The sequence below is a fragment of the Rhea pennata genome, chromosome 9, assembly GCF_028389875.1.
Source record: "Rhea pennata isolate bPtePen1 chromosome 9, bPtePen1.pri, whole genome shotgun sequence".
NCBI classification, from domain to species: Eukaryota; Metazoa; Chordata; class Aves; order Rheiformes; family Rheidae; genus Rhea; species Rhea pennata.
In genome coordinates, this window is record NC_084671.1 from 29,559,361 (window position 1) to 29,585,262 (window position 25,902).

The 25,902-nt window shown below is 40.2% G+C and overlaps 1 protein-coding gene across 1 annotated transcript in view; it reads left to right on the forward strand.

Annotated features, from left to right (window-relative positions):
* The window catches only part of RYK (receptor like tyrosine kinase), a 67,227-nt gene extending 41,841 nt beyond the window's left edge, over positions 1-25,386 (forward strand). The window contains exons 10-15 of the mRNA XM_062582413.1: positions 6,520-6,589; positions 10,119-10,251; positions 11,972-12,081; positions 14,764-14,923; positions 22,710-22,846; positions 23,745-25,386. Of these exons, the coding sequence (XP_062438397.1) occupies positions 6,520-6,589; positions 10,119-10,251; positions 11,972-12,081; positions 14,764-14,923; positions 22,710-22,846; positions 23,745-23,856 (722 nt within the window). The 3' untranslated portion in view covers positions 23,857-25,386. The remainder of the gene's footprint in view (positions 1-6,519; positions 6,590-10,118; positions 10,252-11,971; positions 12,082-14,763; positions 14,924-22,709; positions 22,847-23,744) is intronic.
* Positions 25,387-25,902: the final 516 nt, after the last annotated feature.

The window sequence follows — 25,902 nt, forward strand, 5'->3', positions numbered from 1 at the left end:
TACATTGTTTAGAAAAACATTCGAGTAGCTGCACTCGTGGTACTTGCACTTCTTAATAGTAAGACTTGCTATTCCATATGCTTTTGAAGGAAAATGTTTTACTGTTTCATCTCAAGAACATTTTCATTTAAGACCACTACTTGTATTTCAGTTTTATTAACAATTACCCTTATCAGGCAGTTGATAGACATTGTGAAATTAAATCAGTTATGCCTTTCTTCCTCGGTTTCACTTTGCATTTATTTTTACTTTCAACTTTAAGTTGAATTAATTACTGAGCAAAGAACCTTTGGACTGTGGCTATTTTTCTCTTCTGCTTGGATTCTAGTGTTGTTATTATGTAGGGATATAACACTGTCCCCAAATCGTATTTCCTCCTCTGCTGTTTTCTAAGGCTTGGTTTTGTATGTATGTTTACAGGGCAATGAAAACAGAACAACATATTTTATTTTGTCGGTGTTTATGTTGAATCACTTCCAGAAAGTATCAGATTCAATCTAGAGAGATCAACAGCAGTCTTTATAGAGGAAAAAATTAGTCTTTACCTTTTGAAACTCTGAATTGCCATGCTTTAGAAGATAACTTTGATTGTGTAGTTGCAGTATGTAAACCAATATTTATGTTAAAAATAGCCTTGACTTTAAGATTGGAGCAGAAATCTTGTTCTATTGAGATTTTAACAAGAGTAAACATGATGATTTATCCTATAACCTGGTTACTTTGTCATATGCATATGTATATCTTAACATACAGATATATTTGAATTCTGTAGGATGCACTGTTGCTTTGTAAATTGGATGGACATTAACACTTGAAAGTATAGCTGTTATGTGAATGTTTCTGCAGGTATCTAGACTTGCACAAGCAATAGCCCTCAAAGAATAGTCTTTACTTCACTGGTAGGCTGAAAGTGGTCTAGTGTGCTGGTGGCTTCCACAGTCACTTGTCACTGTCTAACTGCTAGAATCTCTCAAAGCTTTAAAGTGTAAATACTCTGTGTATGTACTTTCTTCCACTTCATAGAATCATAGAATCAGGAAGGTTGGAAGGGATCTCTGGAGATCATCTAGTCCAGCCTCCCTGCTCAGCAGGGTCACCTACCGCATGGTAGACAGGGTTACATCCAGGCGGGCCTTGAATATCTCCACAGAAGGAGACTCCACAACCTCTCTGGGCAACCTCTTGCTGTGTTCCATCACTCTCACAATGAAGAAGTTCACCCTCACGTGCAGGCGGAACTTCCTGTGGTTCAGTTTCTGCCCGTTGCCTCTTGTCCTGTCACACAGGGCAACTGAAAAGAGGTTGTCCCTGTCTCCTTGACACCCTCCCTTTAGGTACTTACACACATTGATAAGAACCCCCCTCAGTTTTCCCTTCCCCAGGCTAAACAGGCCCAGCTCTCGAAGCCTTTCTTCACAGGGCAGATGCTCCAGCCCTCTGATCGTCTTTGTAGCCCTACGCTGCACTCTCTCCAGTAACTCTATGTCTCTCTTGTACTGGGGAAAAAGCAGATCAGCTCATGACTGTGTTTGTTCATTTTGATTTAATTCATAGCTTATAATAACTTCCTGAAGCTGTTAATCCTTCTATTGAAGGAAAGTTTTAAAAATGTCTACTAACAACATTAGAAACGTAATGTTTGAGACATGGATTCAAGATGGTTTTTGAGTCTTGAACTTCCTCCAAAACTAAAGACTTGCATAAAAGTGTTAAAGCAGTATTCAGGCATGTATTCTCTTTGCACTGGGATTGACTTCTATTTTGTAACAGGTAATGTATTGTTCTGCAGAAGTGGCAGCAATCACAGAGTGTGCTGATGCTGGGAGTGTTTATATTATTTAGCATAATTCTAGTGCTACTGTCAGGTTTTAAATAGCCTAGCTGTGTTTCATATGGAAACACAATCTGTGATCATTGTGTGTGCCCATGTGCTGTTCTCCCTCTTATAACTTGAGCTTGTGGACTTTGTCACAGTGGGGCAAACCCACAAATGTCAAAGATGAAAGTAGCACAAGCCTTGTGGAAACAGGCTGTTGCATAGAAAATGGATTGTGTAAGTGTTTTGATGTTGGAAATTTGCAGCACAAGATTGCATTATGAGACAAGAAGTAGCTCACGTGAGAACAAGATGTTACAAATTGTCCAAAAAGTGAGAACAGGTTCAGGTAAAACATCTTTTTAAATATTGCTGTTATGAGGCTTGTTCATAGAAAGCCTTGAGATTTCCTAGCTATAGTGTTTGCAGAGATACTAAATCTTAATTTAAGAATTAAGCAATTCTTAAAAGGAATTGCTATGTGTAGCCCATAGGAGGCTCTGGAACGGCTTATTTGAATTTTGAAACGTGTGACAGTCTTGTTTATAGTAATATGCTGCTTTTTTTATCCGAAGTAATTTATTTCAGTGACTGTGCTACAGTCTGAAAGTTTGGTTGTGATGCTGTGTTTTGATGTTTTGAGATTTGACCTAAAGTGTTGGTATTGAAAGCCATCCAGTTAATCAGGTAACCTACTGCAATATGCAGGAAATTGCTGCTTTTCATCTCTGATAGGTAATTTGAGGTGTAGAGGAACAGTGACTCTTCTTGTTATACTACCATCTAGTGAATGTAGAGTATGATGTTCTGTAATTGTTATAGTTCAGTCTCTCAGGAAGTAAACTGCTGCAGTGTTCTTATAATTGCAAAACTCCTCTTGGCAGTTTCATGTGTCACGATGATTAATGTGGTTGATGAATAATGATAAATGAAGATTTAAAATGCAGTTTTGCATATAGACTTCTAGAAGTATATAAAATAACAAATAAGTGTTCTTTGTCCCAGTGAATGCTTCACCAGGAAAATGTCTCAGCGCATATAACAGCTCATCAGAGTTGTGCGGCAATATTGTGAGATTAGCCTCTCTTACAAAGATGGTAGTGCCAAGAGTCCCACTGCCTGAGGCTATATACAAATAAAATTTCATGAGATGGTTGCAACCATATCAAAGCTTCTAGAAATCCTAGCTTATTGTTGCTGAATCCTATAGGGTTGCCTTTTATCATCAAGCCCTTGACACAGAAAGCATGAAACCATTGCCTTAGAAGCATCTAGTTAGTTCTGGAATATGCTGCATCTGCCTCTATTAGAATATAGTCTTGGTTTTCAGAACTTTCTGAAAGCTGAGGCATTTCTGGTCCTAATTAGTCTTTCAGAATTGCTATTGGCTCTTAAATCGTGGTCTTAAATCTTGATGTCTTCTCTAATCTCTGCTATTCAGTTACCCAGCTGTTGATGTATGGCCTTGTGTAAACAGATCGTGCTTTTTCAGGGCCAAGAAGTGCTAACATGTCTATGCCTTAGCTCATGATCATGGTGCTGTAACTTAATAGCATGTTGAATACCGACATTTTTAATTAGCAAACAACATTAATATCTCAAAAGTAAGTTAGAGGCTTCCTAGGCTTTGAAGAAGTTGTACAGTAAGCCTCATTGCTTTGCCCTGGCATGTTTGATTTGGGAATGCTTCCTCATGCATAAATCTAATATGTGGGAGACTGTCATCTCTTGTGCTATGGCTTTACGTTACTATTCTAATTTAAGAATTTTTTGCCCTGTGGGAGGTTATTTCTCCCCCTTTGCCCTGATATACTGGTTCAGTAACCATATATGGCTATGCTCACATCAGATCACCTCAAAAGTCTATAGCCTTTCTTTTGTGTTTGACTAGCTCCTTCCACAGGTCTAATTCTGTGTGGTTACACAAAGAATTTTATAAATAAAATACTAATATGAGCGTGTAGTTTACGTGTAATGCTTAGAGAGTTGATAAACGGTTTAAGTGCAGAATTGCGTTTTGGCCCAGGCAGGAAACTAGTATCTATAGGATTCACCTTTGTATATCTTTATAAATCTAGTCTTAACAGACTAGAATTGCTGGGTCAGGACTGTCACTTGCTCTGTTCTAGGACTGTATATTTGTGTTGTCAAAAGCCAAAAGTGCGGTGGAACTTGCAGAATGCTCATGTGGATTTTCAGTGCAAGATAGTCAGGTTGCTCACATGTTAATACAGTCTACAGTGAAATATTTTGTCATGATCTCTGCAGTCCTGTCTGCTGGATGCTCAGAAGTCTCTCTCTCTTAGATTTGATTTTTAGAGTTTAATGCACTCTCCTATCTTTGCCATGTAACTAAAGAAAATAGCTATAAAATGAAATCTTAATTGCAATGGGGGCTGTTGCAATAACATGATTTGGGGAATTTATTTTTCCTTTCGACTAGAATCACTCAAATTTAAGTGGTGATTTATATTCTATTTTGAATTTTATCTAGTACAAAACTAGTAACTGGGTTGTGTGGTGGTTCTAAATGGGCTTTGGTGTAAGTTAGAGGAGGACCAGCCTTGCACTGCTATTGTTTTGTTCTGAATGTGTTGAATTTGTTGGTGTGTTTTAAGGGTTTTTTTTCCATGCAGAAAACAAGGAAATAATACTGATAGGAAAACACAGTACAGATGCTGGAACTGTTTTACAAGATAAGATTTAGATTTTCATGTATACTTCAATAGGAGTCAATCATCCTTTGGGTGGTCAGCCAGTAAAACATACTCTCTGAACTAAAAGAAAACAGTTAAAAGTAATAGCCTACTGAAAAACAAACTCTGTGATGGAGAGGAAAAACATGGACAGAAGACTGTACTGTCTGTACCAATATTTACCATGAGAAGATGGGTAGTTTTGTTTTCTGAATCAGAGTAACTTGTTATGTGGATTTTTAGCCTGTTTTAATTATTCTTTGATTCAGAGCTTTAGATTATTGCAAGATGAGTCTTAGAATTGAAAGCAAACCAGTTAAGTAAGCATAAGACCAAAGAGTATATAAGCAAGTATAAGCTAGTTGATATAACCAAATGGATCAACTTTAAAACTTAGACCTAGTAATGTCTTTCCTTCCTTTATCATAGTCTGAGATGAAAAGGTGTATCTTATTACAGTACCATTTTTCCTATCTCCTGCTTTCCATTGCAGCTGTATGCTTTTGGGCAGGCATGCCTCCTTTTTATTTCCTTCTGAGCAGAGATGGAAAATAGCCTCTGAAGCAGAGTAACTTTTTTGCTTTGGTATATCATTCCGTTCGCTGATTTAGAGAAATCTTAATCCAGCTGATGTTTCCTGGCTCATAGGTCCTTGAGTTATGTATTTTCTCTCTTAATGAACCCTTCTTAGACGGGAGCTGTGTTGTGCCTGAAAGTGCTTCTACTTCAACGTGTTGACTAACCTGGAAAGCTAAAGGAAGTGAATTTGTGTACTATAGTCAGGAACGATCTGATAGCTTATTATTGCCATGAGGGAGAGGTCATGCTATCCTCTCCCTGGAGGCCTCAAACTTTCTTTCTCTACCTTGTGCATATCTGCACTAACTACACTCACTATTTAAAATCAGCAAAATGGTGGGGATTTTTTTTTTTTTTTTTTTTTTTTTGGTTGTTTTGTTTTTTTTGGTGGGATGAGAGTTGAATTAGGAAAGGGTCCAGTGAGTTGCTGGAGCTGATAAAACAAAGAAAGGACAAGACCACCAAGAAAGAAAAAGAGCAGATAAGTTCTCTCTTTCCTCTTTCTTCTCTTCTCCCCACTTTCCCTTCTTGGGCAGTAAAATGTTGGTTTATGTAATATGTAAATTCATCCTAATGCAGCAAGGAAAAGCTGTCGGTTTATATGGGCTCTCTTTCCTGTACCAGCTTCTTGCCTAGACACATGAGCACTAGTTCTAGCATGAAGGAGGGACAGAAGCGTTCTCCCAGGTATGAAGAGGGTGGGACTGTGACAGTACAGATTAATATCAGTTTAAGCTGTTATAGATATACACTGACAAAGGTACACGAGCAATGGGACACCAAAAACGATGATAAAACAACTTTCAGAACACTTTACCATAGCCAGAGGAGTGTTCGTTTTTTGGGTGGTTTTTTGTTGTTTTTTTTTTGAAAGGTAAGGAGGAAAACCACAAACGTATTTAAGGTTACCAAAAGTCAAGTATTTCAAGCAGACAATAGTAAGTGAATGAATCTAGAAATAAATGGTCTCCACTAACATGGAAGTAAACTACAGAAGCCTGTAGTTGTGATTCATCAGCTAATTGGTGTGTTCTCTGCACTTCTGTCTATGGTTTGGGGAAATGTGTGGCATGTTTTCTTCTTCCAGGAGCACCAAGCTTGTGTGCAGGATGTGACCCACACTATCTAGTGCAGGCAGTTCGTGGGCAGCCCAGAAGCAGTCAGGAAGCATCAGTAGTACAGTCTGTCAGTACCTGGAGAGCATATTTTTGTTTGGTTTGTTTTCTTTCCTTTTGCCCCATGTGTTTAAACAGAAATATGCCTCGTAGCTTGGCTTACCCATCTGGATTTTTTAAATTCATTTTAGAAAAGCAGGCAAACAAGTTCTGTTTGTGCTCAAATGACCTAAACCAAATTGGACCAAATTTAAATTAATATGTTGATTTGTTTCCAGAGTTAAATCTACAGTTCCTTTAATTTTTTTATTAGATCAAGCCTCAGAGGTACAGGTGACAATGATGCTGACTGAAAGCTGTAAACTCAGAGGACTTCATCACAGGTAAGCAATAAGCAGTGGTATATGAAAAACTGTATCTTTGTGAGCTGCAAATGCTTGTATTTAAAGCTTCTAGAAAGGGGAAAATGATCTTTCAGAATTCAGAAAAAAATTACGCGATTGACTTTTTTTTATCATAAGCCATAAATAACTGAAATTTTTAAATGCCCTTTTCTTGACACTGTAAAACACACTGTAAAAATCCTAGATACGCTTCCTTTTGCAAGAGTACTTTTTTTCTTCTTTTTTTTCTTTTTCTTTTTTTTAAGTGCTGCACAATTAGTAAAATTGACAGGTATCAGTATGTGGAGAAATGGGGAAAGTCTAGTTTGGTCTTTCAGGCTAGCAGTGAGCAGTAGAATCATAGAATCATAGAATCAGTAAGGTTGGAAGGGACTTCTGGAGATCATCTAGAGCATATTAGACACAGTTGCATCCAGGCGGGCCTTGAATATCTCCACAGAAGGAGATTCCACAACCTCTCTGGGCAACCTCTTCCTGTGCTCCGTCACTCTCACAGTGAAGAAGTTCACCCTCATGTTCAGGCGGAACTTCCTGTGGTTCAATTTCTGCCCATTGCTTCTTGTCCTGTCACACGGGGCAACTGAAAAGAGTTTGTCCCCATCCCCTTGACCCTCCCTTTAAGTACTTATAGACATTGATAAGATCCCCCCCTCAGTCTTCTCTTTTCCAGGCTAACCAGGCCTAGCTCTCGCAGCTGTTCCTCATAGGGCAGTTGCTCCCATCCTCTGATCATCTTTGTAGCCCTACGCTGGACTCTCTCCAGTAGCTCCATGTCTCTCTTATCCTGGGGAGCCCAGAACAGGACACAGTACTCGAGATGAGGCCTCAGTAGGGCTGAGCAGAGGGGCAGGATCACCTCCCTCGACCTGCTGGCAACACTCTTCCGAATGCAGCCCAGGAGACCATTGGCCTTCCTGGCCACAAGGGCACATTGCTGGCTCATAGTCAACTTGTCATCCACCAGCATTCCCAGGTCTTTCTCTGCAGAGCTGCTCTTCAGCAGGTCAGCCCCCAGCTTGTACTGGTGCCTGGGGTTATTTCTCCCTAGATGCAGGACTCTGCACTTGCCCTTGTGGAACCTCAGGAGACTCCTCTCCACCCAGCTCTCCAGCCTCTCCAGGTCTCTCTGAATGGCAGCACAGCCCTCAGGTGTTTCAGCCACTCCTCCCAGCTTGGTATCATCAGCAAACTTGCTGAGGAGGCACTCTGTCCCTTTGTCCAGGTCATTGATGAAGAAGTTGAACAGGATGGGACCCAGTACTGAGCCCTGGGGGACGCCACTAGCCACAGGCCTCCAACTAGACCCTGTGTTACTGATGACAACCCTCGGAGCTCTGCCTTTCAGCCAGGTCTCAATCCACCTCACTGTCCACTCGTCTAACCCACACTTCCTGAGCTTATCTAGGAGGAAGTTGGGGGAAAGAGTGTCAAAAGCCTTGCCGAAGCCAAGCTACCCAATGTCCACTGCTCTCCCCTCTTCTACGCAGCCAGTCGTTCCGTCAGAGAAGGCTATCAGATTGGTTAAGCAGGCTTTCCCCTTGGTGAACCCATGCTGACTACTCCTGATCACCTTCTTTTCCTCCATATGTCATCCAGGATGACATCCAGGATGAGCTGTTCCATCACGTTTGCAGGGATGAAGCCGAGGTTGTTTGGCCTAGAGTTGCCTGAGTCCTCCTTCTTGCCCTTTTGGAAGACTGGAGTGATGCTGGCTTTCTTCCAGTCCTCAGGCACCTCTCCAGTTCTCCAGGACCTTTCAAAGATGATGGAGAGCAGCCTAGCAACAACATCTTCCAGCTCCCTCAGTACCCGTGGGTGTATCCCATCAAGGCCCATGGATTTGTGGATGTCAGGCTTGCCCAGAAGATCTCTAATCCTATCCTCCTCAACCAATGGAAATCTTCCCTTCTCTGGACTTTCTCCCTCGCGTCCAGGCTCTGGGATTCTTGAGGGCTGCCCTTAGCAGTGAAGCCTGAAGCAAAAAAGGCATTCAGTAATTCTGCCTTCTCTGTATCCCTTGTCTTCAGGGCCCCTGTCCCGTTCAGTAGCAGGGCCCACATTTTCCGTAGTCCTCCTTTTGCTGCTGATGTATTTGAAGAATCCCTTCCTATTGTCCTTGACATCCCTTGCAAGACTCAATTCCAACTGGGCCTTATGGGTAGATATTCTGTAATAACTGAGAATTAAGAGTAAACACAAGAAAAGAATAAGGTACTACTGGCGCGTGTTAGCTTACATTGGTTTTGGTGCCAGCTAGTTGTGAAATGTAATGGATGCATACTGATGAGATGCAGTGTAAGTGTATAGCAGGCTGACTATCCATTTACCCAGTTCGCCAGTCTGTCTTGCATTGCACAGAAGAGTGCTATGAGTAGATACTGCCCTATACAAAAACAAGGAAAAACTTTCTAGGATTCTACACAGATGGACTGTCTTTATATGGTATCATAACATCTCTGATGGCATTTATTCCTGAAGAGTTACTTGGCGTGATTTTGAGGGTGATGCCTTTAAGTTTTTAAATCAGCATCTCAAACTGTTTGAGTTAAAGGCATTTTTGCAGCTTGAACTAAGAGTTGAAAATGACCTTAAAGATTTTAATTATTGTCAAGGATGTAGGTAAGAAGAAACCTATACTGCTCTTCAAGTCCCTGGGCTGGTAATTAATCTTCTTTTTACTGATAATGTGAAGGAGATGAAAATAGCTCAAAGAGAAGTAATGAGTTCTACACAGGATGTAGAAGTCGTTTCTTCTAAGAATTATTGTACTTAAGACCTTGTCGAAAAGATAGGATTGTTCTTTTATGAGAACGTGGAATCTTAGCGTTCTGTTTTAAAATCACTGGAACTCACTGAAAACTTGCTAATATGCTTTCGAAAGAAGATAGTTTCTTTAAATAAAATATTTTGGGAGAAATTTGAAACTATTTATAGTTTGGTAGAAGTTCATGTAAATTTATGTTTGATACTATTGGAAGACGTTTGTAAGCAACGCAGTATGGGAATTACCTGGCCCATGAAGAGGAATGAAACATCTGTATTAAAACTCCTATGAGATACTTTTGCATTGAAGGTGCAATTGAATATTAAGCTGATTCAAAACTAAGTATTTTTATACTGGAATTTTCATTGGAACAAAATTAAGCATTTTTTGTTGTTTTGCCGTTTTTCTTCAAGGCCACTATGTAATGGAACAAGGTATTTTATATTTACAGTTGCATTTAAAGAGGTACATTATTCATAGAATTTTATTCCATCTCTTTCAGACCAAGTGAAAACATTTTAGGGTTTCTTCCTAATGGAAAAAGATTCAAATGTCCGGGGGTTTTCATATATGTATATACATATTAAAATCTTCAGTTATTTGGAGGCCTGGTGTTCTGCATCTCTTAATGGAGGATAAATGCTTTCTCTTCAGTATTAAATCGTTTTTAGTTAGTTTGTTTAGGGATCAAGAAGATTATTGTCAAATTTAAACTTTTTAAAATTAGGAATCTGTGTCTTCCAGGAATCTGCTACCTATTACTCATGTCTGTATAGAAGAGGGAGAGAAACCAATGGTGCTGCTGCCATACATGAATTGGGGGAACCTTAAACTTTTCTTGCGACAATGCAAGTTGGTGGAGGCCAACAATCCTCAGGTAAATTCAAGAAATTTAACTTCCTGACCACTCAGGTTTAATTTTGAAGACTTGGTTTCTTTTATGTATACACCTTAAAAGAAATAGCTGTAATGTTCGCCTTTCCTATCTTAACAATGAAACAATTGCTAAGCAGGTTTCCTAGCAAGTATTTACCTTGATTCATACATGCTCTTGGCTGCATATATGATGGCTATTGAGAGGCCATGAGGCTTATTTAAACTCTGATCAGGGTAGTAGCTGATACATCAATATAATTTTAAAAATAGAGGAAAAAATGTTATCATGGCTTTAAGCTACAATACATAGAGTAGAATTATGTATGGACAAATTTAAATTTACTTTGATTTCTGTGTCATTAATGTAGTGTCCCTTAGTGTACTGCTGTTTTTAATTAAGTTGTTTTATATTAAACATAAGGCACTTTTATTAATAAAATTTCTAAGGTATTGCTGATGCAAAATAGTTGAATTTATTTAGGTTTAAAGACTAAAGAGAGCGATCTCTGCAGGTTTTCCTACTGGGTTGCTCTGTAGCGTTTGTAACTGTTCACTGTGTTTTCAATTAAAGCTACTGCATCTGTTTCATCAAGTGAGAAAGGAAAAACATTAATGACAATATTCTTCTAAAAATGCAATGAAAACCATAAATGTAAAGTCAATATAAAAAGAGGAAATCTGAATAACAATATTTACATGTGGATGTGTCTGTACAGTATAACTAGCCCTCTTATGATTGCCTTATCTTTACTTTTCTTCGGCTTCTTCTTGATTTGGCTTTTGTCTTTAGGCTAAATCAAGCACAAAATGAAATCTGGCTTGCTGAGGTCAGCATTTGTCCCTGTGAGGTACCAGATTTCCAGCTACCAGTGCCTACCTACCTCCTTGTTAATCTAGAGAGCCAATAAATTGTGATAAGCTGCTAGATTCTTTCAGCTTTGATTACCTCTTCTGTTGCTTAATCTGAGGTATAAATTTCTATGCAATGCACTCTTTTCCAAGAATTTAGACAGTAAAGGTGTTTGTTATCTGTGTTCAGTGAAACAGAAGTTGCTACCAATTTCCAAAGAAAAATCTATAAAAAAAACCATGTCAGTCATAAAATATTATTACCCTGGTTGCTTTTTAATAATAAGCTGTGACTGTACTACTTTAACTATCAAAAAAATGAGATATTTCATGTCTTAATTTATTTCAAGATGGAACCTTTCTACAAACATGCAAAGCAAATTTCTTGGTCTTCTGAAATAAAATCTGTTCCTTAACAATTTATGAACAAAAAAACTGCATATTATTGTTCTAATTCAGTGTTTGGCTTATTTTACTCCCAGACTTGCAACTACAGTGTCCACTTGCATATTGAAATTTCTGGAGCACAGTAGAATTTGAAAAGTGCAGTATAGATATCTACAAGGGTTTGAGATATATATATAGCACATGCACGCGGATGAATGGCTTCAATTGTAAAAGCAGATGAAGCATAGCCTGTGGTAATAGTTTTCAGCTGTAATCAGTGTGAATACAGCCTGCTGTTTGTGCTCTGGCTGAAAATGTATTGGTTTTCAGAGAAACAGGAAACAGTGTGATAAGAAGGTAATTTTTTTTGCCCATGTTGACCACTGATCAGACAAAAAGCTGTCTAGCAGTGAGGAAGGTGCAAGTTGGAGATGTTCAGCCTCCCCCTGCAGTATTATCATGACTGTTCTTCTGTGTTCTTGTAGGCAATTTCCCAGCAGGATCTTGTACATATGGCTATTCAGATCGCCTGTGGAATGAGTTATTTGGCCAGACGGGAAGTTATTCATAAAGACCTGGCTGCTAGAAACTGTGTGTAAGTGTTAAATGGGGTACGGTCATCAGGCAGAAAGCCTGCTGCACAGGTGTAACAAGTGAAGCATGCTCCCTTATCTTCAGTTTTCTCAGTAGTCTAGGTAAGAAGAGTGACTGATTTCCAGGCTTCATTGCTGCCCTTTGATTTCTATCTCTTTCAGTTTTTTACCACCTTCTTGATTTTTTTTTCTTGTTTGCCATAGTCTTTTTCAGTGCTTCCTTTGAAACGCTGCTTGGATCCTCAAGGCATTTTTCCCTCCAGGTGGTTTAATAATTTTTGTTGAAGATGCATGTTGTACCACCTTTTAATTTAGGGTCTTGTTTTGATTGCTTTCTAACAGTCCTTGAAGTTGATGAAAGGCCAGTTTCTATCTGCACTTTTTGTCAACTTTGCTTGCAGTCTACCAATGTGCACTTCTAGTGTATGATCTGCTTAGGACCATGCTTGTGGTGTCTGTTAGAGAGCTCTGAATGTCTGTTTCAGCAGTTAAGAGGAAACTGTAGGTCAGTTACCTGACCTCAGCACAGATCCTGCTCCTGAAACTTGGACCAACTTCTCTGCCTAGCCCCCTCAGAGCTGTCTTGGGGATCACTATTCCTACAGTTCTTAGTCCCTCATGCCTCTTTACAAATCACTTAGTTCTCTCAGGTCCGACCTTCAGCCCAGTTCTTCAAGTGTCCCAATAAGAGCCAATAATGCAAGACCTTGCATCCAAAGTGGGTAAGAGAAAGGGCTATAAAACACTTATGTGTTCACACTTGCCCTGATATTCGTTTAACTACGGCACCAATCATGTGCACCACTGATATTGAATACTGTTGATGTAGTAAACATTGAGACAGAGGGAGCAGTGAAATCCACACTGAAGCCATCTTTCACGCTTTTGAACATGTACGTCTGAGCCAGCATAGCAGAATCTTTCCTAGCTTTGGGATTGCTTAAGGAGGCTGAACCTGATAGCATTCCTTAGGGTACTCTTTTCTTAATTCCTATTTGCTTTCTTTCTACTTAATATGTTGGAAAAGGAGTGATACCATAGCAGATAAAGATCATAGTTGTTTCCTTGGAGCACTGCTTATGTGCAAGCTGTTATTTGAGTACAGTGAATTAATTACCTCATGCTCTTTACATACAACAAGTCAGAACTTCGGACAGCTTGACTCTACCTTTCTGGGCTTCAAAGTTTAGCTTCTTTTTGAGCTGTTGTGCGTGTGATCCTGAGTGCTAACAACAAAAATCATGATTCATAATGTACCTGGCACTTTCTTCTCCAAAGGAAATTCAGACATAAGTTAAGTATCTACTGATTAGTGCACCCTTTCAAGAGTTCTTGGGCTAGCTGTAGATTTTTAATAGGTTACTGGTCGCCAGGGTTCTTTGAAGTACTTTGTTCATGTACCCCTTTGTTTCCCAGGTGTGTTCTTGGCAATACCTTTGTGAAGTGACAGGCTGAGAGGAGTTGGTATGAAGTGTATCAGGCCTATGTATTTGTGTGCCAGCTTCATGTAGGCATCCAGGATTGCAATAGGCTTTGCAGGTTTGTTAAGGGGAAAATACTTCCACTCTTAAAATGCCTTCAGTATGGTCAGGCACAGCTAGAATGGAAAGTAATCCTTTGTATCATATTTGTTTATAGACCTTTAGGAACATCTCTGAATTTCATTTGTTTATCTTAAGAGTGACTAGATAAGGAAATCTCCTGATCTATAAATTTTGAGGGCAATGGACAGAATTGAAAGTGAGTACAAATCAATTGAATAAGGTGATCTACAAAGCAGAAAACACAAATCAAGAATTTCTATTTAATTTTTTCACCACAATAACAAAATACTTAACATTGTTTGCTGTCTTTTGACTTTGTCATCTTTTAAAAAAAATCAGTTGTATATTATTTTCACAAGATGTTAAAGCCAGCATCTTAACTATATTCTGGAGTCAGACATTTGGGAATGTTGAATTTTGTCAGTTGTTTTATTTATTTAAAAGTGCATAGATTAACATTCCAGAGGAATTAAAAAAAAAAAAAAAAAAAAAGTTGGCAAGTTTAATCTGTAAATGCCTGCTAAGGGCTTTTGTGTGTTTTTTGAAATATCTTTTGTCAATTGAAAATCAGTTTCACTTAACTAGTATCCTGCATATGACAACAATCAAGATGAATTCCTTTTGTTGAGGCAGTATTTATGTGAACGAATTGTATCTTATTAGAGCTAATGATGTTGATGTTGTTTGATTAAAGACAAACTTTCAGGCCACAAATGGTACAAGTTGCTTTAATAAAATATCACTAGATCTTTAGATCATCATTGCTACAGGAGTGTTATAGGTAAATATTTGTTTAATGGATCAGAAAGGAGGTCTCCAAGGGAACATGAATGACTTAAGGGAGTTGTTTGTTTGCTTTAACTGTACTTTTCTGCGCTTATAAATGTTTAATTTTATTTAATCTAAGACTTCTGACTTTTATTCTATGTTAACACAGAATAAATAACTTCTTAGATAATATTCAGTAACCACAGAATACGCGTATCTTAATCTAGAAGAATTCTAACACTCTGAAATGTTAGTATTGTGATCAGTGTTCCCCAATAATGTCCTGAGTATAAAACTTAAGGTGGAGCATAAAAATTTTCTCAAAAACTGTAATGCCAAGTTTGCTAAATATTTCCTGTTCTTTTAAATTAGCATTGATGATGCACTTCAGGTTAAGATTACAGACAATGCGCTATCACGAGACCTATTTCCTATGGATTACCATTGCCTGGGAGATAATGAAAACAGGCCAGTTCGATGGATGGCTCTTGAAAGTCTGGTTAACAATGAATTTTCCAGTGCTAGTGATGTGGTAAGTTTTTCTTATTATTGTTCTCTTTTTGTAAAGGTATTTTGTTGACTTTTTTCCTCTTAAAACTTTTTTCCAGCAATTTGAGTGTAGTGACATTGAATAAATAATGACATATAGAAAAGCAGCTGTATACCTGCTTCCAACACTTGCTGCCATTCTTGTGGTAGATTGCTTAAATGTCAAGCAGATGCTAGTTCTCAAACACTTCCTGCTTGAATGAATGGTTCTTGAACATTTCCTCCAATCTCACATAGGAGAATGGCTTTGAATTTGGAATAAACAAATGAAATTGTCGGTGTTAATCCTGTACTAGGCAGCCCCAAGCCTGACACAGTATTACAGATGTGATCTCACAGTGGGTTTTTTTTTTCTTTTTTGGAGTGGGGAGTGTTTGGTTTTTTTGTTTGTTTGTTTGCTACAAGGGAACACTACTGATGCATGCTCAACTTGTCCCCCAGGACCCCCAGGTCATTTTCTGCAAAGCTGCTTTCTGACCAGTCATCTCTGTCCTGCCAATAATAATCCCTGGCATTATTCCATCCCAGATGCAGGACTTTGCATTTACATTTATTGAATTTTAAGGTTCCTGTTAGTCTATTTCCTCAGCTTCTTGAGGTCCTTCTCTAGAAGCTCAATTCTCCAGCTTATCAACCACTCTGCCCAGTTTGGTATCGTCCACAAAATTCCTGAGAATGCATTTTTTCAGCTTGTTAATAAAGATGCTAAGAAGTATTCTAGAGCAATGCCACTAGTAACTGGCTTCTAGTTCATAGAATCATAGTATCAGTAAGGTTGGAAGGGACTGCTGGAGATCAGCTAGTCCAAACCCGCTGCTCAAGCAGGGTCATCTAGAGCATGTTAGGGTTGCATCCAGGTGGGCTTTGAATATCTCCAGAGAAGGAGACTCCACAACCTCTCTGGGCAACCTCTTGCAGTGCTCTGTCACTATTACAGTGAAATAAATTCTTCCTCCTGTTCAGGGGGAACTTCCTGTAGGTCAGTTTTTGCCCGTTGCCTCTTGTGCTGTCACACGGGGCAACTGAAAAGAGTTTGTCCCCATCCCCTTGACACCCTCCCTTCAAGTACTTATAGACATTGATAAGATCCCCTCTGTCTTCTCTTCTCAAGGCTAAAGAGGCCCAGCTCTCGCAGTTGTTCCTCATAGGGCAGATGCTCCAGCCCTCTGGTCATCTTTGTAGCCCTACGCTGGACTCTCTCCAGTAGCTCCATGTCTCTTTTGTACTGGGGAGCCCAAAACGGAACACAGTACTCGAGATGAGGCCTCATCAGGGCTGAGTAGAGGGGCAGGATCACCTCCCTCGACCTGCTGGCAACACTCTTCCGAATGCAGCCCAGGAGACCATTGGCCTTCCTGGCCACAAGGGCACATTGCTGGCTCATAGTCAACTTGTCATCCACCAGCATTCCCAGGTCTTTCTCTGCAGAGCTGCTCTTCAGCAGGTCAGCCCCCAGCTTGTACTGGTGCCTGGGGTTATTTCTCCCTAGATGCAGGACTCTGCACTTGCCCTTGTGGAACCTCAGGAGACTCCTCTCCACCCAGCTCTCCAGCCTCTCCAGGTCTCTCTGAATGGCAGCACAGCCCTCAGGTGTTTCAGCCACTCCTCCCAGCTTGGTATCATCAGCAAACTTGCTGAGGAGGCACTCTGTCCCTTTGTCCAGGTCATTGATGAAGAAGTTGAACAGGATGGGACCCAGTACTGAGCCCTGGGGGACGCCACTAGCCACAGGCCTCCAACTAGACCCTGTGTTACTGATGACAACCCTCGGAGCTCTGCCTTTCAGCCAGGTCTCAATCCACCTCACTGTCCACTCGTCTAACCCACACTTCCTGAGCTTATCTAGGAGGAAGTTGGGGGAAAGAGTGTCAAAAGCCTTGCCGAAGCCAAGCTACCCAATGTCCACTGCTCTCCCCTCTTCTACGCAGCCAGTCATTCCATTGTAGAAGGCTATCAGATTGGTTAAGCAGGAGTTCCCCTTGGTGAACCCATGCTGACTACTCCTGATTACCTTCTTTTCCTCCATATGTCATCCAGGATGACATCCAGGATGAGCTGTTCCATCACGTTTGCAGGGATGGAGGTGAGGCTGTCCGGCCTAGAGTTGCCTGAGTCCTCCTTCTTGCCCTTTTGGAAGACTGGAGTGACGCTGGCTTTCTTCCAGTCCTCAGGCACCTCTCCAGTTCTCCAGGACCTTTCAAAGATGGTGGAGAGTGGTCTTGCAATAACATCCACCAGCTCCCTCCATACTCGTGGGTGTATCCCATCAAGGCCCATGGATTTGTGGATGTCAGGCTTGCCCAGAATATCGCTAATCCTATCCTCCTCAACCAAAGCAAAATCTTTCTTTCCTCGTCTCCAGGCTCTGGGATTCATGGGGGCTGCCTTTAGCAGTGAAGCCTCTACCTATAGTAGACACTCACAGCAGTGTCCTCCACATTAGCCTGCCCTTTGATCTTCACCCATAAGCTCTCGATTGTCTCCTCCTCCACCCCTAGGCAGAGCCCGATGCATCCTAGTTGCTCTCTCACATAAAGAACAACTCTACCACCTCGCCTTCCTGGCCTGTCTTTCCTAAAAAACACATAGCCATCCACGACAGCATTCCAGTCATGCGAGCTATCTCACCATGTCTCCATAATTGCAATGAGATCGTGGCCCTGCAACTGCACACAGATCTCCAGTTCCTCCTGTTTATTCCCCATGCTGTGTGCATTGGTGTAGAGGCATTTTGGAGAGGTAGTCATACACGCAGGTTTTGCAGGAAGGATGCAAGGGGGTCCCCCACAGCCATGTCCCACATGCACATCCCCAGCTGCATGCACCCATTGGGGGCCCCCCAACCGAAGTTGTGTTTTATTGACTACCCTCTCTCTGTGACTCTTCCCTTCCCTCTTCCTGCCTAGTTTAAAGCCCTCTTTACCAGGCTGGCCACATGTACCCCAATTGGTGAGGTGAATCCATCTCTCCCCACCAGTTGCTGATCTTCAGACAATGTCCCATGATCATAGAAACCAAAACCCTGTTGCCAACACCAGCAGCTCAGCCAGGTATTCATTTGGAAAATTTGTCTCCTCCTCCTCCTCCCATCCCTCCCCCTAATTGGCAGGACCAAGGAGAAGACCACCTGGACTCCCAGACCCTTGACCACCATGCCCAAAGCCCTGAAGTCTTGTTTGATTGTTTCCAGCTTGCTCTCCATATCATTAGCACCCATGTGAAAGAGCAGCAGAAGGTAGTGGTCTGATGAGTGGACAAGCCTGGGTAGCCTTTCAGTGACATCTTGTACCTGCACCCCCATCAGGCAGCAAACCTGTCTGGAGGAGGGGTCAGGTCGCATATAGGTGCCTCTGTCCACCATAGCGTGGAGTCACCCACAACAACCACTCGTTGCCTCTTCTGAGTGTTCATGCAAGGCATGTGGTTTAACAGCCCAGTTGCTCCCCTTGAAGTCAGGTCCAGGTCCTCCTCATCCTAGGAGGTGTTAAATCTGTTCTTCAACTGTAAGTCCAAGTTTACAGGAGGAGTAGGGGCCTTTCTTCTTCTATGAGAAGCAGCTAGTTTCCAGCCTTCTTCTACAGTGCTGTACTGTACTATTTCACTCTGCACTCCCAGCAGCTCCCCTGCTGCAGGGTATTGGGGGCTCCCAGAGCACTACAGTCTCCAAGAACACTCTATCTCCTGCTCGCTTTCTCGGATGCTTTGCAGTCTGCTGAGTTCATCCCGCGACTCCTTGACTTGACGACACAAACCATCAACAGCAGCACATCTCTTGCAGGAAGGCTGACTATCAGTCCAGGCTTTCTGGAGAGGCTCCAAGCACTCCCTGCAGCTTGAGACCTGCAGGGCAGCATCTGTTGTCAAAGGCTTGTCTGGGTTGAAGCTTCTGACACTGCAGCTGATGTAGCAATTCCAACACCTACAGGCAAATGTGCTTTGCAGTGAGTTATAACCGTGTTTGTGAAATTGGACACTACTAGGACTGGAAAAAAAAGAAAGATGTCCTCTTGCACCTACTTGCGCTCCTCCTACGCAACTGCTGCATCTGTTCGCTGCCTCTGTTAGAATCATAGAATCAGTAATGTAGGAAGGGACATCTGGAGATCATCTAGTCCAAACCCCCTGCTCAAGCAGGGTCACCTAGAGCGAGTTAGACAGGGTTGCATCCAGGTGGGCTTTGAATATCTCCAGAGAAGGAGACTCCACAGCCTCACTATTACTGATTACACCAATTTGAGTCCAGCAGTCCAGGCAATTTTCTACCCGCTTTACTTCATCATCTCACCAGCCTGGCAATAAGAATGCTGTGGAAGATTATGTCAAAGGCCTTGCTAAAGTCAAGCTGAACATCCATTCCCCTTCTGGTATCCACTGAGACCATCTCATTGTAGAAGATAGTCAGGCATGATTTGCACTGGATAAAGTCCATGTTGGCTGTTCCTAGTCACCTTTTGGTTTGTGTGCATGGAAATGGCTTGCAGGATAATTTGCTCCATAACATACTCAGTAGCTGACATTAGACTACCTGGCCTGTAGTTCCCTGAATCCTCTGTCTTGAACAGGGTGCTTTTTTCCAGTTGTCAGGAGCATCTTCCAGTTGCTGTGACCTTTCAAAGATGATAGAGAGCAACACTGCAATGACTTTGGCTTGCTCCCTCAGTACCCTTGCATGCATCTGGTCTGTTCAAATAGACTTGTGCATGTCCAGTTGGCTTAAGCACACCCTAACTCTGTTCTCTACTGTGGGTGCAGTCTCAGTCTCTCACACTCCGCTAGTAAGTCAGGGACCTCACAAGCCAAAGGGCAAACTTTCTCAGGAGAAACGGAGACCAGGAAGGCATTGGATACCTCAGCCTTTTTCATGTCCTTGTTTATTATCTCCACTGCCCTATTGAACCTTAAGCCTTGATGATGAACTTAAAGAAGCCCTTCACATTGCTTGATAGTTTTAACTCTTCTGAGCTTTAATTTTCTGATCTCCATCCCTATACAATTAGGCAGTATCAATATATTCCTCTCAAGTAACCATCTCCTGCTTCCACCTTCTGTTTCCTGACTTTTTAGTGTCTGAGCTTAATCAAAATATCAATGCTAGCCTTCTACCGTGCTTGATGGACTTCCTGTTCCTTAGAATGAACTGTGCTTTTAGGAGGTTGTCCTTGAAGATAAACCTGTAGGAATTTGAGCACTAATTAATGATGAAGCACTTATCCATCTAAACTTTTCCTGCTATGAGGGAATTCTCTTTTGTAATGATGTTTGCCTTAATGTTCCTGTGTTTAGAGATTGTAACTTCTTAAAATGTAATTGTTTAGAGAACTTCTGAAAAATTCTAGTTGTGTTTGTACATCTCTTGCATGAATGAAGCTGTCTGTTTTTTGTTTTTTGTTTTTTTTCCTCATTGTCGTGGTTTCTGTACCAGTGTGCAAGTTAAGGAGGTGAAAGAGAAAGGTGTCAGCTCTGTCAAGGAATACTTCTGCACTTGCTGGAAAAGATGTTTCTGTCATAACAAACTTAAAGACAGAACAAGAAATAAAAGTTAGTTATAAAAGTATGTTTTATAATACTAAATGAGATCAATTAGTATATTGATTTCTTCTTATCTCTTTTAACTTGGAATATTAAAGTATTCATTATTTGTGAACACTGGATTTTGAAATAAGTCCAAATAAACATGTAACACTGTCAGTGAAATGTAGAATTTTAGTAGGATGAATGCACCTCAGTCTCATGTGATTAACCATACGTTCCAGACAATTTTAAGACAAAATTGTGTATCTTAGAGGAAATGCTAAACATTCAACTTCAAATATAATATACAATGGAAAAAACCCTTGTACCATCACTGCTCGTCACTTAGATGTGGTACTCACTGGTCTAAATTCTTCCATTGGACATCTTCTATGGGAGTTAAGTTTCGCTTGTCTTCAAAGACTCATTTTATCAAACTGAAAATAATCAGCAGGGGTTACTGGCTTTCCTGGCATTGATGGAGTTAGAGGGTTATTCTCAGGAGTAAAAATTACAGTGATGAAGGTGCCTTCTAGGCTAAAGGCTGTCTAATAAGTGAATCTGAGGAAAAGGCAAGCAAGTTTCAGGATAATGTAGATTCTGTGCTCTTTATCTTTACTTGTTACTGTCAGACAAAGGAACCCAGCTGGAATGCAAAATTTCTGTTTTATATAGAGATAATCGCAGCTCAGTTTCTAATAAGCAGATCATGTCTCTTAATTTTTATACATAGCTATTTGAGTTTTATAACTTGCAAAAATGAACACTTTCTCTGGGCATAGAAAGCATTATCTACCCTAAACGTAATTTTTGTGTTTAGCTAGAGACTCTTTGTAAATATGTAGGAATATATTTTTATCTGCTCATTCAGAACAAATCTAATTGTCATTTGCATGTAACTTGTCAGTGATGAAATCTGTAAAAAATATTTTAGCTATTGTCTGTTAATGCATCCTAAAATGCATCCCATGTTAATGCACCCTAAAATGCATCTAGCATGTGTTTTAGGCTTGCTTTTTGGATGAATTTCTTTCCTGTCGTTTTGCTGACTTGAAGGACTTCTAATGTGTTCCTCCACTGCCAAGTTATGTTAGTTAGCTGAAGGACGGAAAAACAAAACATGGTTCCTGGTGAATTTTTACTCTGCATCCCCCTCCTCCCCTGCCACCATGTATATGAAGCTCCGTTCATTTTTGTCATTTACGTGCAGTTGCTTCTGGAATTAAAAATAGCTATATTCTTAAAGTAACTTTGCTTGAAGTGTCTTTTATTTTGGTATTCTAGGTGCAATATTGTCTGTCTCATTTATCTGGCAAAAATAAAAAGGATATCTTTTCTCTGCCTTTCCACACTGCTAACAGATGGCTGTTCAGAAGGGGGCTTAACTAGTGCCACTGCTGTTCTTTAGCTCTGAGCTTCTCATTGGTGCCCACTGGCAACATCCCTTAGTTGCCTCCCACCCCTTCCCCAAAAAAGCCTTTTATATTGATGAATCTAATGCTTGCACAGAAGGCAGTACTGCCAATTTTTAGTATACCATGATGGTCGCAGCACTTGTAATTTAAGCTGTGAATCATCACCATACACTATCAGCATCTTCTGATGTGTCAGTTTGGACTCTTGATAGAAGCTGTTAAATCATTTTACTTGCACAGTGCTTGTGCTTGAAGTGATACTTCTATTTTTCATCTTTTTTCAACTTCTAGCAGGGATGTCAGCTGAACAATGTGTTGAGCGCTCATCCAGCTCTCAGATTTACTTAGATTGAATCTTTGTTTTTCTTGGGAGTCCTACTTCTGAGTGTATTAGTACATATAACTTCGATTTAGAAAAAGGATAGTTTGATACAGTCTGCTCCTCTGAACTTTTGAATTTCTTGAACCTTTCTTGAGGATTTTTTTATAGTGTTTTGAAGAATTATAATGCAATATTAAAAAAATTTTTTTTTTGAAAAAAGCTAGTGTTTCTTAGCTCTGTTAAGTGTTTAGAAATGTCAGACTGGTAAAATACACTAAATGATTTTTTAGCACTTAAAACCTTAGTACACTAAGCTTCCTATTTTAATTCATCTTAAAACATGTTCTGCATTTCTTAACAGTTCTTTTATTTGAAGTTGGATGTATGCTGCATTTATGTAAAACTTTGTTACTCTGCATATAGAACTGTTTTGAGTGTTCAAGACTAATTTTGTGCAATGTCTGAAGGAGCTCAGTCTTGTGTGAGCTATTAACATGGTGATGCACACAATTTCTTTTTAGTGGGCCTTTGGAGTAACTCTGTGGGAGCTGATGACTTTAGGACAGACTCCATATGTCGATATTGATCCCTTTGAGATGGCTGCTTATCTAAAGGATGGATACAGAATTGCTCAGCCAATCAACTGCCCTGATGAACTGTAAGTGCTTGCTTACTGAGGGAAAGTGTCTATTTTTGTAACCAGCTTACTAAGGCAACATTATCAATGAAAGAGCTATGTCTGTGTTCCCCCTGCCCATTTGTTCTGCCTTTACACTGACCCTATCATGAGTATTTGTGTGGCTTCACAGTGACCTTCATTAAGGAAATCGTATAAGCTAAAATTGTCTTTTTGGTGTTGCTAAATTTCAGATAATCCTCACCTAGCTCTTCTTTTTAGTCTGGAACAGAGGTGAGATGGGAATAATTAGCAGGATGGGAGGAAGGAGGCAAGGGTGGGTTTTTGTTTGTTTGTTTGTTTGTTTTTATTTGTTTTTTTTAATCCAGTTTATTTTTTGTGGAACTACAGAGAAGAAGCCATTAACTTTATAGGTAGAAGTAATTTCAGTTGTCTTGGGAAGAATAAAGGAAGAAATATTGTGTGAATTGGAATTCAGATAGCAACACTTGAGAATGAATCTTCAGAATCTTAAGAGATACAGGACAATGCAAGAACACAGGCACTACCTTCTGCCTCACATGTTCTTCCAATTGTCCTTTCTTTAAACCTACCACAGAAGCGCTTTAAACTATACTTTGAAAATGCTTCCGTTTCTGTTGAATTATGTATTGTTTCCTCCTAGATTATTTTTGACATATTGTGTACTAAATCAAATCAGCATCTCCAGTCGTAGCACATTTATTGATCATTCCAGCTCTCTGTCTTCTGAAAGAGTTGTTCAGGATAGCATATCAGAAGAGAGTTCCTTCTCTCTTTCCTTCTTTCTCTGTCTTTGGTCAGCAAGTTTTCTAGTGGCAAATGTTTTTCACTTTCAAGTTTGGGGCTTTAGTTGCCTGGTGTATGCTCTTTATGTCTTCCACTTACCTTTGTGCTGCAGATTTGCTGTGATGGCCTGCTGTTGGGCCCTAGATCCTGAAGAAAGACCCAAGTTTCAGCAGCTGGTGCAATGTCTAACTGAATTTCATGCAGCGTTGGGAGCCTACGTCTGAAACTCCAGAGAAGATTGAATTCAGTAATTGGGAGAAGAGAAGGCATACGTTTCCAGCTCCATGCATCACTTGGACTCACACACGTGATGTGTATAAAGCAACACCAAAGGGAGAAAGCACTTCTTCCAAAACATTGTGCCTTAGAGTGCTTTAGTAGTCTGAATTTTTTTGTAAGACCTCTTGATGTTGAATATTTTCTAGATATCACTTTTGCTAAGTTAAATCAAGATGCCAGCAGGGTTTTTTGTTTGTTTGTTTGTTTTTCGTTTTTGTTTTTGTTTTTTTTCAAGTGTAGTGATAGTGAATCTGAACACAAGATTTGGATGGACTTTGCACTGTTACAGCAGACACTTTTTTTTAAGGGTATATGGAGCTGGTAGGAAAATGAGGATAGGGGAGATTAATGCAAAAAAACGTACTGCAGAAAACTTTCCCTGCTTTGTAAAAAATTTTAGAAATGAATCTTTATGACCAGCTCTAGTGTTTGTTCTTGTATGTATCTGGAATAGCTTTTTAGTATCAATTTTTTTCTATTTTGAGACAACAGCACATTGTGGTTGGATCCACAAACATCTTTTTTTTTTTTTTTTTTTTTTTAAAAAAACTCTTTCATGAACAGTTTTTGGAAAAGCTGGTCTTCAAGACGCAATATCCTCTTTTTAAAGCAGTAAGTGATTATGTAAAAGTGATTCCAGTTTACCTCATACAGAGAGTGGTAAAGGTGGGGAAAAATAGCGCCTCTCCTTGTAGACAAAAGGCTGATGTGATTTAAGATGGTTCTATGTGCTAAACAGAGGCCTTCAGAGAAGCGCCAAAGCAGCCTTACGCAGGAGTCTTTCACCTCAGATTTCTGGATTGCAGTTTCTCTTTTCGAAAAGGTACTGGTTGTTTTTATGGGCTTTTTTGGCCTGAAATGGGCTTAAATATATAAATATATATTTGTAAAGACACTTGGCAGAGTAAAGAATGTTTTTCTATTACACCTAATGTGAAAGCTTGGTCCCTCACATTGACCTATGTATTAAATGTACAGGTTATTTATTGTCATTGGGGTGGAGTTGGCATGAAGACAAGAAGGATTGCTTCCATCTCTGCATAACTATTCTCAGACTTAATATGTTGTCCTGACATCTTCTTTATCACAAATTTCCATTCCACCTCAAGTTATTTTGAATAGGATATTAACTAACAAGGAATTTCGGAAAAATGGATGGAGTGCCATTGATTCAGTCATAGATCATTTGTGAATTCTTACCTAAGCATAGTAGTAACAGATAACTTTCAGTTCTCCTCAGATACTGCAGATTGCATCCTCTACAGAGCTTGTAGGCACCATGAGACAGGTTGCACCTTAGGACAATGTGAAATATAAGGATTTGCCTTTTGTTTCACCTCATCTTTAGAATATAGCACCTGTAACTTAGAGCATCTGGGCAACTGCATGCCTCTTAGCTTTGCCCCTGTAGGCTCGTTAGAAACCACAGCTTTTTAGGAGACTCTGGTCTTGCAATAAAAGCAATTGGATATGGCTGTTTTGTGCAGATGAACTACTGCAGCTTTTGTTTTTCTCATAGTTTAGAAAGCTACACCTTGTTAAAGAAAATCCTTTCTCATTAATATCACACAAGGCAGGATTCTGTGCAGCTGGTGCGGAGCCCTCAGTCTCCCAGGCTGCCCCTTTGCATTGCCAGACTAAAATGCAGTGTCCCTCCAAATACAGGACCTTTCTTATTCCTACACAGGTGTCACTTATCTATGGCTGCAAAACCAAGTGTTGCTTTATGTTAGAAGAAAATTGTCCTGCTAATTAATATCATAGCTCAAGGTTGGGCATATGATGGTTAGTGTTTGCTTGAGCAAACTGAGCCAATGATAAGATCCACAGAGGCCATAGCTGTAAGATTTACTTGAGATTAGAAAACAGCTGAGAATGAAAACAGTATGCATATCGTATGCATTTTGTAGGACAGTGCTTCACTGAGCGCACTGTGGTAGTGACACACATGTGCGCATGCGCACACCCACACACATGTGCTGTATATCTTA